This window comes from Ambystoma mexicanum, chromosome 2q, assembly GCF_040938575.1.
Source record: "Ambystoma mexicanum isolate Mex_15411 chromosome 2q, UKY_AmexF1_1, whole genome shotgun sequence".
NCBI classification, from domain to species: domain Eukaryota; kingdom Metazoa; phylum Chordata; class Amphibia; order Caudata; family Ambystomatidae; genus Ambystoma; species Ambystoma mexicanum.
The window spans coordinates 171,519,410-171,538,524 of NC_090924.1; the positions used below are offsets into that span (position 1 = coordinate 171,519,410).

Genomic DNA, 19,115 nt, shown 5'->3' on the forward strand with positions numbered 1-19,115 from the left:
AATTCACAGTGAAAAGCTGACTCCTGAGATGTCCAGACATCTATATGAGGAATTCCATTCTATCGTCAAGCCCCAGGGTGTCTTTCATAATAAGCGCAAGCGCTAAACGATTTTGTTTACATTTGTCATGGTGACATCATGATGTTTCCATGTCAGAGGTCTGCGACGCTGTATACTAAGCCATTTTGAACCACTCGCGATTTGCAAGAAAGTTCAAACTAGACCACGGACCAGTCCGGTAAAATCTTTTTATGTTGCCCCAGATTCTTATGTAAAAGACCAACAGTTATAATAATTTCTACACATAAGATGGTGGTCAGTTATAGATTAAAGCTTGCTGCATACAAGCATGCTACATTACACTACGTTTTCGTAGTTTCAATTCATATAACTAACTTTTGCAGATGGTTCCACATCCCCTGCCTCAAAATCGCTAACTCCAGCATACTGGTAAGTGAGAATTTGGTATATTATGGGACACTTCTTAGAATAGTCAGTTACAGAGTGTATCTGCAAATAATCACTATCTTCTTAATATGCAGGGGTTTCTGATGCGGAATACCATTGAATTTCTCACATGCTGCTGTTAAAGGCATCAAGTGGAGTGGCAGACCATTCACCTCAATAGGTATTCAACTCGATAGTATTGTCATTTTCATTTATTTTTTTTAACTACAATGGTGACACATTAAAGGAATGAACAGTTCCTTCTCCGACTCATCCTTCACAGTTCCAACATTGGACAAAGAGACAGGTCCACCTTACGGATTTAAAGATAGAGTATCAGCTCACACCTGCACCAAAAGTTATTTTTTGCTTTTTGTTTTTGCTTTTAACATACAAGTATCGAGGCTAAAGCAAGTTGGGAAAAAGTGCAGTTACTTTTTGATAATTTATGATAGGTAAATTTTGGACCACCACTGCGTTCCATGACAGTAAAAGAGCAGAATCTCCATACTACAGTGACCATGTATGTCAACCAGCTGATTAAAGAGGCAATCCTCCATTAAGAGTGTGTGCACCTGATATTATGTAAATATAACAAATGTGTAACATATAAGATTGACTGATAATCTGTTTTGTTCTGTACTTATACTTCAGATATTACACATATAGTGAAGAAATGTATTTTGCAAGAGACATTTGCTCCTGAGGAAGGGCTTAGCCCGAAACGTGTCAAGCTCATAATTTTAAACCATTTTGTTAGGATTAAATGATTTTTAAACTAAACATGGTAGATGGTGTTTTCTCCAGGACTGAATGTTGATAAAAAATCATCTATTTGTAGGATTTCTTATACAACAACATTGCTATACCTACTGTTTGACTGATCTCATTTAGGACGGTGTGCAGGGGATGGGAGTGTCCACTACTTAAGGACACTGTATTGGTTCATGTTATTGTAGCGGCATTTAGTGCCAGAGCCGCGTTTGTTTCTCCCCGCACCCAAATAATAATTATATTACTTCTCAATATTCTTGGACTTATTCCAGAATTTGGTGTGCAGACCACAGCTTACTTTGCATCCAGACAGTTAGTAGTATACCAATAACAATGATTTCAGGTGCAGGAACACATATACACATATGATTGGATGTTTGTGAATGTGGACGATTGGAACTAAGCAACTGTATAGTCATAACTACCAACGTTTGTGATAATAGATTTTCAGATGGTTTGAGGGGTTGTCTTTCATGATGGTTTAGTGCAGATCCAGAGAGGATTTTGTAAATGTTCATTGGTTGATCATCTGCTACTATTAAAGGTTAATTTAACACCATATGTGAATTTTTCTTCGTCTGATGAAGTTGGTTGATAACATAGCCTAATGAGCACTCCATACAAAAAAAGTGAAATTCACTTTAGGGCACTTTGCTTAACCAGAAATAAACATTCATGGAGGAAATAATCACATACAGCATACCTTTTTGCCTTGCTCACTCTTCTCCCCTTTTTCTCATGTCAATGAAAGAAAGAGCACCCCTGCAGTCTTACAGTACTTGCTATTGACATTTGTACTCTAATCTCAGCTAACCTTTGTTGTTTCCCACACTGCTCTTCCAAAAATGTTTTTATGTATTAAGTTATGTTTTTATGTATTAAGTTGTTCCACTGTACAGCGCCTTGGTGTAAGGCACTTTATAAATCTATAAATACAAATACAAAAAAAGAAAGAAAAACAACTTATGGAATAGTGTAAGACATCTTGGAATTTTGGAATGGAGATTTCAGCAGGTGCTCTGTACTGCATTTGTCTAACTATTTACTTCATCCATTCATGAATTGCCTGATGTCTATTTGTAACAAGCGGTTTGGGTTTTGGGGAAAAAAACATCTTTCATATTTTACATTTCTGCATTGTATAGCATATGTAAGATAGTTCTATGGTATACATCTTGTGCGTTAATGTGTGATTCCACTCAGTTCACCCGCACAAAATTCCTCTTTGAATGTGTGAGCCTTTTCTTCTTTAGTGATTGGACCAAGCAAAGTATTTGACAGCTGACGTGTTGATGATTTGCACTGCATATCTACAGTTCGAAACCCAAGCAAGGTTGTCTTTTTTGTAATTGCTCAGGGAGAGAGGCATGCGTTTTTTTCAAGCATATGCAGGCATTGGAGTGATTTCCTTTTTTGTTTTAAGTGTTCACTGAAGTTTGAATCTCTTCACTTTAATTTCTGTAAAAATCATCTAAGGAGGTATATGACTTTAAAAAAGCAAATATTACAACTTTAAAATACAGATCTGTGAGGTACAAGCCCTTAACCTTTACATAAATGTATTGATATGTGAGCTGAACCTCTGCTGCCTGCAACAAAATGCACTTATTGTGTTTACAATTCTCCACTCATTGGCATTTCACTGGGAAGGAAGTCTCAATGTTTAGTTTTGTTTTAATGTATTTCAATGTGTGGGTTCTAATTGAGCACCCATACAACTTCCCGTCTGAATGCATTTATTTATCAATTTCTTGCATTGCTGCAAAAAGAATGCATCACATAATGGTAAGAGAATTTAATGACTACTTACTGTCATCTTGTTTGCTTGGAAGTATCCTTGATAGCAAGCACCTGACTGTGTCACCACGATGCCCGGACCATGCCTTTGGTTGTCCTGCCACATTCCGATGTATCTCTCACCGCTATAACGACACACACAATTAACACTCTTTGTAAGTATTTTCCACATAATGCCTTGTAACATGTTTTTTTTTAACTAAAGCAGTGGTATTCGTCTTTTATCATAATAGTTCGAAATATGGTGATCCTGATGCTGTAATGTTAGGCATGGCATGGACCCAATTTTAGAGACAGGGCCTCAGTTCCAAACGATCTGGATGCTTCTCCGGCGCAATCAGAATACAAACAAATCTTGCAAGAGACATGTTCAGATATTAAGGGCCGCTAGGCATCAATGATTCTGGTCCTTGTAAGGGCAGACGTCAACAATGGTGTTTGATGGTCTCGCATGTTGCATTGACAAATATGACAAACACAGTGGTTAAAAAGAAGGACAGAGGACAAACGTATCTGCTTAAGGGCCAAGCAACAGGGTGAGGGATCCAGCCATAGATCAACAGCACAGGCTGGGGATAAGGGTAGCTTGTCTGAAGGTCAAAGTCACAGTCCCCATTGCTGGAAAATGCAGTCGGAATCAAACAGTCATGGTTCTGGTATTCATCAGGACATTTCAGATACTTTTCAGTTCTTCGTTTATTCATTGCTCTTTCTATGGACAAATACTCTGCCTGGGAACTGCTGTTCGGTTTGGATGAGCATCAAGGCTTTCTCTGGGAGCAGAAGGACCTTGACATTTGTAAACCGAGTGTGTCAGCTGGATCAAGAGGACAGAGTGATGATTCTTCAGATCCCTCTGGGTGGTGAGAAATATGTTTTTTTTTATAAACAATTTTTATTATTTTAAACATCACACCCAACATTACAACTTTGGACGTTCATAATCAATGTCAAATCAACGCATTATACATTTCCCGTCCTCCCCCGACGCTCCCCCCAAACTCGAGCCATTTCATCGGTGTCATCTACGTGAGCATTTTTGGGAATCTCGGTGCTTGTTGACTCATCTGAGTCTTCTGGTTCTTGACTGGCCTGGTAAGGGGTAGCCATTGAGGTCACCAATTGCCTCCAGGCCATCAGGGGACCCACTTCCTCTTCTCCCCCCCTAGTGACGGCTTCAAACCAAACCGCAGTTTCTGCTTCTGCCCATCTCAGGAGGTCCGCCCACCATATTTCCACTCTAGGCCTATGGGCCGCCTTCCAACACATTGCAATCCTGCGCTTGGCCAGGATATATGCCAGGTCTTTCATTTTGTTGATGTGCTTTAAATTACGTGGCCTGGGGAAATTCCCAAGCATGCATGCCCCGGCAGACCCCACATCCAGCACCGCCCCCCCCGGCCATTTTGTCCTTATCTCCTCCCAGAATCTATGCACCTCTGGGCAAGCCCAGAACATATGTAACAACCCTGCCTCCTCCTCTCCACACCTGGGGCATTTCTGCATGGCTGAGCCTCCAAACCTGGCTATTCTTCCAAGGGTCAGATAGGCTCTGTGGGTGATGTACAGCTGGATCTGCTGGAGTCTCGCATTCCGGGACACCTTTTTGTGGTACCTCTGACCTCTATCCCATTGTCCATCCGTCATGGGTTCTCCTATCTCCTCCTCCCAATCATGCCTTAGCTGGAGTAGCTCCCTCTCTGCCTTTGCTCTTAGGAGCTCATATATCCTAGATATTTCATGGCCAACCTCTGAGACGTCATACATCATTTTCAGGGTGGCACCAGGTTCTCCCGCCAGCGCCGTCTCGGGCCACCTTCCCCTTACCCATTTCAAGAGCCTGATATATGTGATGTATTGGCCACTATGCACCCCTGTCTCCTCCTGCAACCTCTGAAACTCCAATACCTCTCCTTCCTGCCATATATCTCCGAGGGTGGATAGACCCACTGGTTCCCAGTATCTGCGAACCGTTTCGAATAATTGGGGGTCATCCCCGCATAGAGCCACCAGCGGGACTTGCTGAGAGAGCGGGTCTGGGTCACCCACCGTTTTCCATGCTCTGTGCCAAACTTCCCAGCCCAACTCCAATAGTCTCCCCCTCCCCACCATCTTAGTTTTATGTGTCCACACTGTCTCTCTTAGAAAGTATGGGGCTGAGTCACCCTGCAAGAGCCTGGCTTCTGCCGAGTCCTCCGCTGACAACCACCTGGCCACATACAATAGCTGTGCTGCCAGGTAATACAGTTCAAAGTTTGGCAGGTTTATGCCCCCCTTATCACAAGTGTTCTGTAGCTTCCACAGGGCCACCCTATTCCTGGAGTTGCCCCATATAAAGCCCCTGCACATGCCATGGAGTCTCACGAAGAAGCGTCTGGGGATCAAGTATGGGATATTCACAAAGAAGTGCAAGAGTCTGGGCAGAATGACCATTTTGAGCAGAGCTGCTCTCCCCATCATGGCCAGGGGCAACCTGGACCAGAACGCCATACTATACCTAATACCCTCCATCACTCTCTCTGTATTATGTTTGTGCTCTATCTCTATTTTATGGTAAATATTCACACCCAGATACTTGAATGTCACGGTCTGCCAGGGTATCCGCAGGATGGGTAGCCACGCCACTGGGGTGCTCCTATACCTTCCCAAGGGGAACAAGCTAGACTTCCCGGGGTTAACCGATATGCCCGAGAGGGTGGCGTATTGATCCATCACCTCCAGTACATATTGCAGGTTTTCTTCCGGGTGGTGCAAGTAGAGAAGCATATCATCTGCATACAGTGATATCAGATGTGTGCCACCTGTCGTGCTGATCCCCACCTCCCTGTATTGTTGCCGTAGACATATTGCTAGCGGCTCTAATGCCAGGGTGTATAACATGGGTGACCAGGGGCAGCCCTGTCTGGTCCCTCTTGCCACTTATCTGAGATTATGGGTCCAGTTTTAACTCTTACAATCGGGGAACGATATAGCAACTGGACCCATCTGACATATCCTGGTCCCATTCCATATCCTTTCAGGGTTGCTTTCAACCACGGCCACCGCACCGAATCAAAGGCTTTCACCGCGTCCAGCAACATGATTGCCATTTCGCCCGAGTCTTCCTTGGTTTGATTAATGATATGGTGCAGCCTCCTGTGGTTATCTGTGATGTTTCTACCGGGGACATAACCCGTTTGGTCTGGATGTATCAACTTGCCGATTACCCTCTTTAGTCTATTGGCTAGCACTGCCGTGAGTATTTTGCTGTCCTGATTAAGCATGGACAAGGGCCTATAAGACCCACATTCCGTGTCCGGCTTATCTAGTTTCAGGAGCGGGACGATCACTGCCTCGCAGAGGGACGCTGGCAGTTCCCCCCGCTCATAGGCTTCACTGAACATGGCCAGCAGCGGCTGGAGTAGCTCCTGCTTGTATGTTTTATAGAATTCGCTGGGTAACCCATCCGACCCGAGCGCTTTACATGTAGGGAGGTGTTGGATCACCGCTTCCAGTTCGTCCGCGGTAATGGGGGAGTCTAAGTCTGCGCGTTCTAGATCATCCAATGTGGGCAACCCCATATCCTCTATTGTTTCCAGTAGTTCCTGGCTCATATCTTCTCCTGTATCCTCAAATAATCGTCTATAGTACTTAAGGAACTCCCCGTTCACCCCCTCATGGGTGTTATAAATTCGACCTTCTGCATCTCTGACCTCTCTGATCACCGGACGCAGGGTCTCATTTTTGTATAGCCAGGCCAGTAGTCTTCCTGGTTTATCCCCCCCTGCATGTAATCTCTCCGTATATTTCTTATAATTCAATTTGCATAGTCTATCCCAAAGGTCACTACAAGCTAACTGTAAGTCTTTTATCTTGGCGCTATTCTCTTGGGCGGTCCCCTCCCCATGAGTAAGGCTCTCCAGCTCTCTTTCTGTTTCTAGCAGTGCCCATTCAATACCCCCTTGGAGCCCCTTAGATTTTGATATGGCTACCCCACGCACCACCACCTTAAATGCTTCCCATACTGTTCCCACAGAGCGTACACTGCCCGTATTAGTTTCAAAGTATTCCTCGATGGCCTCCCTCAAATCTTCTCGAAATTCCGCATCCTGTAGAGCCTCAGTTCTGAGCCTCCATGTCGGGATACGCGCTCTGAGGGGTTGATGTTGCCACTCTACAACCAGAGGCGAACGGTTGGATAATACCCTGGCCTTGTATTCGGCCCCCACCATTTCTCCCACTATCTCCGCCGCCGCAAACACATAATCCAACCTTGTGTGCAGGTCATGCATAGTGCGAATACTGCCTATCCGTTGGGTGTAGTCTTCTCCACACGTCCTCCAGGCCGAGGTCTATCAATAGTGTCCTCAATGCCTTAGCTGCTGGCGCCGGCTTCCCTGATTTGTCATCTGACATATCAATCCTGGGGTTCAGGGTACAATTGAAGTCCCCTCCCCACACCGTCGCGCTGCCCACCAGGGGGCTAATTTTACTGTATAGGGACCTAAAGTATGCCGCTGTGTCATGGTGAGGGGCATACAGATTTACAATGTTCACCTCCCTGTTTTCCAGGATACCCGCCACCACCACCATTCTGCCCTCTGGGTCTATTGTCGAGCTGAGCAGCTGAAACGGCACGTGCGGTGCCACCCAAGTGATCACCCCTCTTGCATATGCCGAGTATGTGGCACCTATGACATTACCCTTCCATTTCCTCCTGACCACCTCCAGTTTCTCCTTAGTGAGGTGGGTCTCTTGTAACAAAGCTATGTCAATGCGCATCCTCTTTAAATACATCATTACATTGTTGCGTTTTAAATAGCAATTGAGGCCCCGCACATTCCAGGTCACCACCCTGAGATTACCCGACGCCATCTGCTCGATGTACTCCCCCTCTACCCTCCCCTCCAATGTCTTGATTGATGACCCGTTGTTCGACTCTTGGCCCTCCCATCCTCAACAACTCCCCCCCTTCCCAAAACTCTGCCCCACTGCACACAACCCTTCCCCTCCCCCCACCCTACCCAGCCCCAACAAATGCCCAGCTCCATCCCTGGATCTCAGGCCCACCCGCGTCTGGTCCTGTCTCGAAGCCGAGGACTAGGACCCCGCGGGGAGTCACCGATCTAACAGTTACCTCACTAAGTGTACAACTAAGGGGTTCGAGAATTGTCCTCCCGGAGCTCCCACTTGTCTAAATGGGATAGTTGCATCCAACGGATCCTGCCAGTGCATATTTACCGCAACATATTCCCCACAAGCTTTATTTAACACTATGCTCAATTACCTCACCAGCATATATTTGCTGCAACACACTCCCCACAAACTTTATTTACTACTAAATTCTAGTCCCAGTGTCCTGTGTCAAGTCACCGGAGATGACCCAGCTGCGTGCTACTTATCTTCTGCAGCTCCCGTCTGGATGTCCGGTTCCTGAGGGTGACCCTGCGTGTCCAGCCAGTCCATAGCATCATCCGGCGTCTCGAAGAACAAAGTTTTGTTCTTGTAGAACACTTTCAATTTGGCCGGGTAGAGCAACATGTATCGGTGACAGGCCTCTCTCAACCTCCTTTTCACCGCGCCGAAGTTCACCCTGCTGCGCTGTACGTGCAAAGTGTAGTCCGGGTACGCCGTGATTTTCGCCAGCCCCCTTTCTATCGTTCCTCCCTTCCGGAAAAATTCCAGTATCTTTTCCCGATCCCGATAATTCAAAATCTTTGCAATCACCGGCCACGGGGGGCTCTGGGGGCGGTCTCCTTGCCAAGGCCCTGTGCGCCCTCTCTACTGCAAACCCCTGGGTCAGTGCTCCACCAGTTATTTCCTGCAGAAGCATGGATTCTACGTATTCTGTTGAGTTAGGACCCTCCATTCCTTCTGGCAGGCCAACAATACGAAGGTTATTGCGTCTGGCGCGCCCCTCCGCCTCCTCCGCCCTGTTCTCCAGGATGCTCACGCGCTGCACGAGGGCATGAAGTTCCGATCCGTGGGCTGCGCATGCCATCGTATTCGGGGCCATCTCCTTTTCCAGGTTCCCAGTGCGCTCCGCAAGCGTGTGCACGTCCTGTCTCAACAGATTGACTTCCTCCTGGGCCGCTCCGATTTTGAGGTCCAGACCCACTTTCAATTCGTTCATTGCTAGGCCCAGTTTGGTCTCCCAGGAAATTTTCAAGTCTGCAATCGCTGCCAGCACTTCCTGGATAGTGTCCGGTGTCTCTGCAGCAGTGGTGTCCTTACTTTTACCGCCTTCTGCGCCTGTAGGCGTCTTGGCGTAAGCCTCCATCGTGGGCTGTTTGCTTTTGGGTCTGACAGTTCTGTTAGACATCATGCAGTGCTCTTCAGGCGTGGGCCAGCAGCACCCCCCCTCTTACAAAAGTCTGCGTGGCGCCCAGCCACTCTTAGCATGTCCAGGGCTGTTTCAGCTATGTTCAGGTGTGTGCTTGTCACTCGCCCCACTTAGGATGGGCTGCGTCCTCCCACGTACCTGCGTGCGCACAGTATCGCTCCTCGGCCCCCACTGTGTTCCTTTCAATAGCTGGTGGTCTTGTCCTCCCGCTGACCCAACGCTCTCCCACTCCGGTGTTTCGGGAGCCCCAAGGCCATCTGGCCTGTGGTCTTGCTTCAGATGTTTTGGCACCCCCCTTGGCCAAGAAGGCCATCTGACGCCATGTTTAGGGGCCAGCAAGTGCCCCGAAGCTATGCGCCCTCACTGCCTTGCTCCAATAACTCGCAGTGAGGTCCCACCAGACCCAAGCCTTGTTTGTACTCCTCGGACCAATCGTATGTTTAGTTTGGGCCGCTTGGTGTCTCAGCTTGGTTGCAGACTCACTCCACTACGGGCCAGGGTGCACTATCTGAGCTCCCTACTGGCTTTTATGTTACGATCGTCAGCGTGTGTGCCGCGGGCGTCTCCTGGCACTCCTTATCTTCCCCCGGGTGCTCATGTGTGCCCTCTCAGGTTTCGCATGCCCTGGCTACCGAGCCCCCCCCTCGATGCGCATCTAACCTCCAGATGTGCTCCGGTGCTCAGGGTGGCATTGCGTGGCCGCTCCAGAGTTCTGCTTCTGAGCCCCAGGGTTACGGACCCGCTCCTGTGAGGCCTGCATCAGTCGCCCGGAGCGCACCCCGGTCTCCTCCCTCCGGGCCACGGCTATACCTTCCGGTATTTTGTAGTGCCGCTGGGAAGGTCCGCCGGGCTCCCCACCTGGAGAACATCCCTCCGTTGCTGGTGTCCCACTTCTCCGGATGCTGTTCCCTGGCCTCGCTCCAGCGAGTCAGGGTCCTGGTGGGGAAGTATCAGCCCTGTGCTGGCCCACGGCCGTGCGTCACAGCTTCCTCGCCCCTCTCGGGCATGACATCCCTCGTATCTCCCGGGTGGTGTATGCCGCAGTCTGATGCTCAGCGGGCACCGAAGCCCCACTACGGGCCCGCGAGCAAAGCACTGCCCTGCGCGGGTCCGCCAATGCGTCCAGAAGCCCGGGTGCACCGGGGCTTCTGCTTCTCCTCCTCTCGTCTCAGCTCCGGAGGCCGCTTCACGCACCAGCCGGTTCACAGCAGCCGATTCTGCACGCAGCTCGCAGGCCAAAAGCCCCACTCAGGAAGAGGTTCACGGCAGCCTCAATGACACTGTTCCAGCTCGCGGTCATTTCGGGACGCCTTGGTCGTTTTCACGACCCTTTGTCTTGCGGCCGCCATCTTCTCGCCCACCAGGTCGCGGGAGCTCTGCTGCGCCTAGGCAGCCGCAAATTCTTGAATATGTTCGGATCTGCCACAAGGATCGTACGGCATGCTGACAGGACCTTCCCACGTCCGGGGAAGAGTTGCAGTCCAGCTTTCAGCCGTGCATATCCCTATTTATTCCAGGATCTATATCGGATCGTTGTGAGCTCCCCGAGAGCACGTCCTCTCACGGAGCCATCCAGCCACGCCCCCCTTGAGAAATATGTTGTTCACATGCACTCTTATAAACTCTTAATCAGATATATTTTGGTGCGTTGCAGCCAGGCAGATCTTCCACGCAATCCTCTTCAGTTTGTCTTCTTGCAGTCGCTTAACCTTAAGCTCAACCTTTGGTGTTTGACTGAGTGCAGATTCAGCCTCTCTGGCTTTAAAGGCCATATTGGAGTTAAGTGAACAATCCCCTCCCAATCAGGAGGGTTGCATATATTCAAACCTTTCATGGGCACCCAATCACTGGGGGTTGCCACATTCAAAGTTTCCTGTCATCTTTCTTAGATTTCACGTAGATGTGTATTTCACCCAGGATACATACACAATTCAATTATCTGGCGAGATCTGGCCTACAACCATCATGAACATGTATGGAAACATCTAGGCAACGTTCACTTGTAGCAAGGAAACATAGTTTACATTGTGCCGGCTGGCAAAGCTGGCCTCAGTCAAAGGCTGAGGTCCAAGGCTTCAACCTGTCTGGGTCTGGGCGTCACTCCACCAAAGCCCTGTGCCCTGCGATGCCATGGATTCCCTGCACCCATTAGGGATGAATATCTTTACAACTGCAACTCCAGGCCATGTAAAGATGGCCGTTGGGTCCTCCTAGCTTGCCGTACCGGCGTGTGCAATCACCACTTCAGGCTGCATGCAAGCCCCTCCTGCGGAGCTCACCCATTGGTTTCACTCTCTTCAAGAAGAAGCGCATACACTGGACCGGCTGGTGAAGCTGGCCTCAGTTAAAGGCTGAGGTCCGAGGCCTAAACTTGTCTGGGCCTGGCTTCACTCCACCAAAGCCCTGTGCCGTGCGATGAAATGTGTTCCCTGCACCCATTCGAGATGAGCATCTTTACAATAACAACTCCGGGCCATGTAAATATGGCCACCAGGTCCTCCTGGCATGCTGCACCGGCATGCGTAAGCACCACTTCAGGTTGCATGCAGGCAGGCCCCTCCTGCGGAGATCACCAATTGGGTGGGCTTTCTTCAAGAAGAAGCACATACATTGCACTGGCTAGTGAAGCCAGCCTCAGTCAAAGGCTGAGTTCCAAGGCCTTAACCTGTCTGGGCCTGTCTGGGCCAAAAAGGGCCTGAAGGCCCCCTCCTCCATTTTCAAAGGTGCGTCTGTGACCCACTCATTAATTACTGCATCCCCTGTCTGGACCTCCCCTATCCTCCATATGATATTTGCACTTGAAGCCTCAAATGTCCAGATTCACTATCCAGACTGCCCTGCTAACCTGCTACCAATCACAGTAATCCAGACTTTACAAAATATTGCACCGGTGGAACTGCTTGAATCTGCTCTTAGTTCCCTTGCTACAAACAGTAACCCTCGCACAGCCGAAGTAGCCCCAGCCCCACTGGTTGAGGCTTTTCCGGAGTGTGTCTGCAACGTGTGAACCCAGCTGTATCTGCAACCATCCCTTTATGCCTCACAGCATTTTATTCCATATATCAGCCTGCTGTACTCCCTCTATATCACTGCACTGCCACACAGAGCCAGCAGGAAGGGCTTGCCTTACTCCCTTTCCCAGAGACTCTCTTCACAACATTTTCATTTCTTAGCACCTGTGACTTGGTGGCTTCTCGCATGCCTCATTATATTTCTCGTCCTGTTTCATTGCAAAGTGTAAACTTACTTGTAACTGCAATCATCCCTTCTTGCCTCATGGTATAATTACTTCTATCACCTTTTCCGACATAGCCCCCAGCTCCTCTGTGCGAGACTTTACCTAAATGTGCATTCACCCCAATTTTGTCTACTATACTTTTCTGCACACCTGAAATAGCCCCACGTACATTGCCAGTCTGTGCACACACACACTAATTGTGTCTTTTATGCTTGTCTGCACGGCTGAAGTAGCCCTCATACCATGAGATGAGGCTTGCCAGTCTGTGCACACACACCAATTGTGTCTCTTGTGCTTGTCTGCATGTCTCTGGCCTGGCTGACATCTTTCCTCTCAGATCGACCCTCCCAGGTACAACTTGGGTTCCTTTCATCTATCTTCCTCTCTACCTGTGGTGTTCCCCAGGGGTCTACCCTCTCGCCCTGGCTTTTCAACTAATACCTGGCAACTCTCGCCCACTGCATTGCCACTTTCTGCTCAAATTTCCAGTGCTACGCTGATGACACTCAACTCATTTTCAGGCTGCCCTTTGCCACCTCCTCTCCCTCTCTCATCTCTGATTGCCTAACTGCCATTCAAGATTGGTGTTCCGCCAATGATATTTGTCTGAATGCCAGCAAGACAGAGATCCTCCTCATCGGCACACCTTCACCATCCTTTCCCCTCACTCTCTGGCCGGCCTCCCTTGGCCCTCCTCCTACCGCCACTTGCGAGGCTAAGAACCTCGGGGTCATCTTTGACTCCACCCTTTTCTTCTCCGCCCACATCTCGGAGGTCTCTAAAAAGTCAAATTTCCAACTGCACCTCCTCAGAGGTACTCTGCTTTTCCTCTCCTCCCCCCAGAAGCTCATGGTATCCCAAACTCTGGTTCTCTCTAGCTTGGACTATTGTAACAGCCTCTTTCTAAATCTACCTGCCTCTACTCTCTGCCCTCAGCAACTAATCCAGAACAGGACTGCGAGACTTGTCCTTGGCCTCAAGCCCTGGGATCGCATCTCTCCAGCTCTGAAATCTCTCCACTGGCTCCCAGTGGATGCAAGGATTAAATTCAAAACCCTCTGCATTGTCCACAAGGCTTTCTGGGGCCGGGGTCCAAAATACCTTCAGCTATCCCTCTTCGCTCCTCTACCACCAACTCCCTCAGGGTCAGTCGTTTTTCAAAGAAACAAGCTTGGGGTAGATCTCTGTCTTCGGCTGGGGCCTCCCTCTGGAATAGCCTCCCTGCCACTCTAAAACTTGAGGAGAACCATCTCTGGTTCCGGAAGCACCTCAAGACCTTCCTCTTTTCTTCTGCCTTCGCTCCCCCTCTCCCCTGCTGATATGTTCTCTCTTGGCACTGTGCACCTGGCCACCCTCTGTCCTTCAAACCCAGGTACCTGCTCACCCTGCCACCCTCCTGCACTGCCTCCGGGCCACCATTGCACTGGGGTCTGTACCTGTACCCATACAGCCCCCCCTTTTTCTTCCTGCACTTATCAGACCTACCCTGTCTGCTGACAACCTAGCACTTGCAAATTGCCGGCTGCATTACCACTGTTTGTTGCCTTTATTATTTAATTATTGTTATTTATCTGTTTCTCCTCTGCTTCGCACTTTCCACTTCTCCCTCCTTCCATGCACTTTTCCCCTCCCCCTCTCCCATGCACTTGCACGTTCTCCATGTCACTGGGCCTAGTAAGATCGCTGTTTTGTTCTCCCCTGTTCCCCTCCCTTGCCTTGTCGCACTCCGAAACACTTGTGTACGAGCGCGTTAGAAATAAAATATCAATATCAATGCCTGAAATAGCCCCCTGCACCATGAGGAGAGGCTTGCCAGTCTGTACACATATCAATGTTGCCTCTTATGCTTGTCTTCACGCCTGAAGTAGCCCCCATACCACAAGGTGAGGTTTTGCCAGTCTATGTACAAACACCATTGTTGTCCATCATGCCTGGTGAGGCTTGACAAAGTGTGTTTCTAGCACCCGCCATTATGCTGCAACCCATATGCGTATTCTTGCACTTTATGAACTGTACTATGCACTTTCTGTAACTAGCGCCTAGATGCCACAGGGCTTTGAGCGCTGATATACATGATAAAAAAATGAAATAAAAAAAGGCAGTGGATATGATTTCCTAGATAGATCACCACTATGAACAACTCTGATATACAACAGGCCGTGTCCCACTAAGTTACACAGATTCACCACAAACAGCCACCAACCACTGAAGGACACACTTTGTGAGGTAACTCCAACAGGGAATAGACATCCTTCGTGGCCTTCTGACTCTGAGAGCTCTAGGGCCTCGGAGGGGCATATCAGACAGCTATGCGAGGTTGTGGAGATATGGGATCATCCAGGGAAAGTCCAGTAACCAATCAGGCTACACTGAAAAAGTATCGGGAGATCTCACCAGGGGCACAGCTTAGAACTTTAAACCTTGCAAAGACCTCTTGTGACAGTTGTGAGTTGAAAGTCACCCTCAATATTTTCTGAAACCAATGAAACGACTATTCGGCTGTTCTCTTTCTGGAACAAAATAATCGAACATGCAGGAAGGCTCTGAAAACCCTGCGTTTAATGCACGATGTTGGGAAATACATTGTTGACTTAACATTAGTGTCATCCCGTCAGAATTCACCGATGTAGACGTTTTGTACATGAGTGTTTTGTATTTTGTTTTTCCTCAGTCTGGCACTCTCAGTAAGCAGTCTGTACAGCAGTCACTAAAATGCTATATGGGTACTTTGGTGGCAGGTGGCCTTCACAGACCTGGTATCCCAAATTCCGGCAACATTTATGATTTCAGAAAAGCCTAACTCAAGACCCCACTTGGCTGGGAAATGGCAAACTTTAAAACAACTTGTGAAATGTCTCCAACATAGCAGGGTCAGCAGATGTGACGTCATAGGCCAATGACATGACAGCACATGATCTTTGAGCCCTGATGAAGTGCTACTGTATGTTTTCCAAATCCACATTGTTAACACGTGAGAGCCCAGCAAGCTAATCATTGATTGGTACCAACTTTGAATCTACACTTGCTTTTAATAAATCAGAGGCCAGATTGAAACCTAGCAACAATAAGAGAGAGATGTGACCTACTCTAACCCAGTAAGGTCTGATGTTCAAACAGTGTTTTTTTCTACCTTAAACAAATACATAACATACAGTACCCGTCCATTGACACTCCATAATGTAACACAATGGCTATTCAGTGGCATTCCCATAAATCAAAAGGAAAGGCCAGTTGCATCCAAAACACGACTGTTTACAATGCATTAAAGGCACGCACATATGTGTCCGGAGTGTGGCCTGGCGGACGGACACATGCTCAAATCCCAGGAGACCTTGCTCAGCCCTTCTTCCTTCCAAAATCATTACATTAGGTATCATTACAAAAGGGAACAGTACAGCCTATTAGCAACACCTGTCATTACAGTGCTTATGGCTGGAAGCCACCATGAATGCCTCCATACACATATGATACTATTAATACTATCCTTTTGATAATGATTATTATTACTATTTTTAATATGTGATATTGAATTTGTGTTCATGATTTGTGTATGCCGGCTGTTCTTTGGAAGAGTCTTAGACCGTTATTACCTGTCACTGTTGTCCAGCACTCCGTATCCCTTTCTCTTGTCGCTGTCCCAGTGCCCTGTGTACTTGAACGCATGCTCATCCGTGACTGCTGTTTCCAGAATGCCAAAGCCATGACGCACGCTGTCCTGGAAGTACCCTTTGTAGACTCTTTCGTTGCTGTACCTAGACAAAGAAATCACATTTTACTGTTTTCCAGTACCAGCAAACACAACATTTGCTTGTATGGCACCCACAAACAACACATTTACAAAGACAATACCACACACTGGATTACGCCTGCCAAATGATGTACAACATCTATACAGGTGAGGGGAAGGACTGCTGCTACAAATGTTTCTTCTGGACTCAGTTTCCATAATGTTGCTGCTCTTCTATAGGCTATGTTCCTCCAAAGATCCCATAGGGCTAATATTGCAGTGACCATAACCCAAAGGACATGGTGCACTAAAGGCATTCCCTTGTCAACAGGGGATGACCTACTGCTTCTCAGTTGGCCTGCATCTCTTCTATAGAATAGCAAGGTCACACCCTCAGTACCGAGTGTCACTCTTCATAAGATTATTCAGCTCACAATGTACCTTCCCCATCAAGCCTGCGTTCCTAGGGTTATATCATCACAGGTGCGCTCTCCTTCTATCACCCTGCCAGTAAACGGCAACTTCACCGCTACATACTACACACTACTCAAAGGACAAGGCAAATGGGCAGGCCCTCTGGCTACTGTGGGTATACAGTATATGGCACATGGTGCATTCTTGTATGGCATATCGCATGTGTAGCACCCATGGACTGTATTGATTTTTTCGATGATGACGTTGTTGACGACACATGTGATACCGACAGTGATTGATGTCTTTAGAAATGCCATATGTGACCTCATCTGTTACACCATGAGCTCTTCAAGCTATAATTGTAATTGGTGCCGTTCAGTTGTTTTGGCTGTGTTTATTTGTCACCAAAATGTCCCTTCAAATAAATACGTTTCTAGGAGTTTGTAGTTGCCTAACATTTTCCTTCTGCATTTTTGTATTTTTTAAATTACATTCTTTGAACATGCAGGGACTCTTTCCAGAGTGTCATGTTACAGTAGACACACGAGGACTGCCTGCAAGACATGTTTGCTGTCCTAGGACCTGGCCTTCTGACAGGCACCCACCACTGTAATCCTTCCACCAGTGCAGGCAGGAAAGGCAGCAGAGAAAGGGTTCCTGTATACTAGATTATATCATCAAAAACTAAAACATCTCTAAAATCTTTGGTGTGGTAAGTAATGTTCTCGGAAATGTTTTGTTTTCTTTACTAATATTTTTGAACTTTTAAGGCCCACTCCTGAGGTGGGAGGCAACCCCTGGCCAAATCTTTGGCGCAACACTTCAACTGGCTTGCGAAGAAGGCCTCTCCTTTCCGCTAGAGACGGACTTGTTTTGGTTCCAGGCACAGTGGAGCTTGGACTGCAGAGTCATCAGACTGCACCCGGCAGCCATCCTCATCAAAAAGGAGGACATCCAGGGTCACAAGGCTCTGACCATTAAAGCCACGTGCAAGGATCGTCAATATACCCACCAATGGTGCTTGAGAGATCTCTTGTAAGGTATGTAATTCCATGGCATCCAAGTAGTGTAATTATTATTTTATTTCAGTGGGTCTACATGTACTACACAATGCAATTTCAGTAAAATACCAAGTAAGAAACATTCTTTACAACCAGTAAGTACTCATGTTTAGACATGTTTTAATGATTGAGGTGTCCATACAATTTTCACCCTGACAAAGTCAATACTAATTGGCTTAGTTACTTAATCTCCCAATCACTTAGTCAAACATACACATTTCAATGTACAGCTTGTTACGCCTGCATTGCAAATTAGCAGTTTTATGAATAAACAACTCTTAATAAATATTGATATTAAATCTAGGTAATCAGGATTCTGGGGCACATCAAAGATAACATCATATCAAATGTTTTAATGTTTCATATTTAATATTTTTGCACTAACGAGCCCTTTATGAAAAGGAGGTCTGCAGACTCAAACCAGAATGCCCGCCATAATTGGCTTTTCCTGGCAGTCAAAGCCTTTGAAATGTTATCTTGTAGTTAATTAGTGTATAATTTCTTTCGTTTCCATATCTTTGTCCATGCCCCGTAAGTGAATAATTATATTGCATGTGTTTGATCTTCCTCGTTCACTTGTGATAATTCTGAAACACTGGCTTAAGTTTTTACATGCTGTGAAAAGTTTCGAGCTCTTTAGCTAGGTAGACTTTTGTGATATCGGTACATTTCCCAAATTAAGTTGTTGTATCAATGGCTCAGTCCCAATATGGGCAACATGGGACAACGTATTTGCTTTCCAGCACATTGTTGTGATGTTACTTACTCACAGATTCCATATCCTTCCATTTGCCCTTCTCTCCAGTGACATTTGTAGCAGTCGTATCCGTCTTCCGAGGAGGACGGAACAAGGCAAATTCCAAACCTGAAACACAACCAGAGCAATGCTCTCTAAATATGATCAAACACACTCTGCTATTGTTGCATAAGCATAACACATTTTTCCTAGCTCCTCAAAGCCCCTTGCTTTCTTATTTAATAGAAAATATTCTTGGCACCTGTACATGTCAGATTAGTCAAATAACACATAGGGTCTCATTATGGCCATAGCGCTCCCGTAATGAAGGGTGCCGGTACGGAACCGGCACCCTTCATTACGGGATGCCCTATTACGAGGTTCCCTTGCGGGACCCGGTAAGGACGCCTGGTAAAACCTGGCATCCTTAGCGGGTCCCGTGAGGGGACCAGGGAGCTAATAACGGGACCGCTATTTACGGGCCCGTTATTAGCTCCCTCCCCATTCCCATTGGGCCCTATGGGGGCTCAAATGGGGATGGGGATGGGTATGGGTTTTTCCAATGAGGACTAGAACCCGGTATGGAGGTAGCCATGCCC

At 47.4% G+C, this 19,115-nt stretch overlaps 1 protein-coding gene across 3 annotated transcripts in view; it reads right to left on the reverse strand.

Annotated features, from left to right (window-relative positions):
• ALS2CL (ALS2 C-terminal like) overlaps positions 1-19,115 on the reverse strand; it is a 757,501-nt gene that overhangs the window by 230,329 nt on the left and 508,057 nt on the right. For all 3 annotated transcript variants that reach the window (XM_069647086.1, XM_069647089.1, XM_069647088.1), the window contains 3 exons: positions 18,547-18,645; positions 16,169-16,330; positions 3,032-3,143 (listed from right to left, as the gene is read on the reverse strand). In XM_069647086.1, coding sequence (XP_069503187.1) covers positions 3,032-3,143; positions 16,169-16,330; positions 18,547-18,645 — 373 coding nt within the window. The remainder of the gene's footprint in view (positions 1-3,031; positions 3,144-16,168; positions 16,331-18,546; positions 18,646-19,115) is intronic.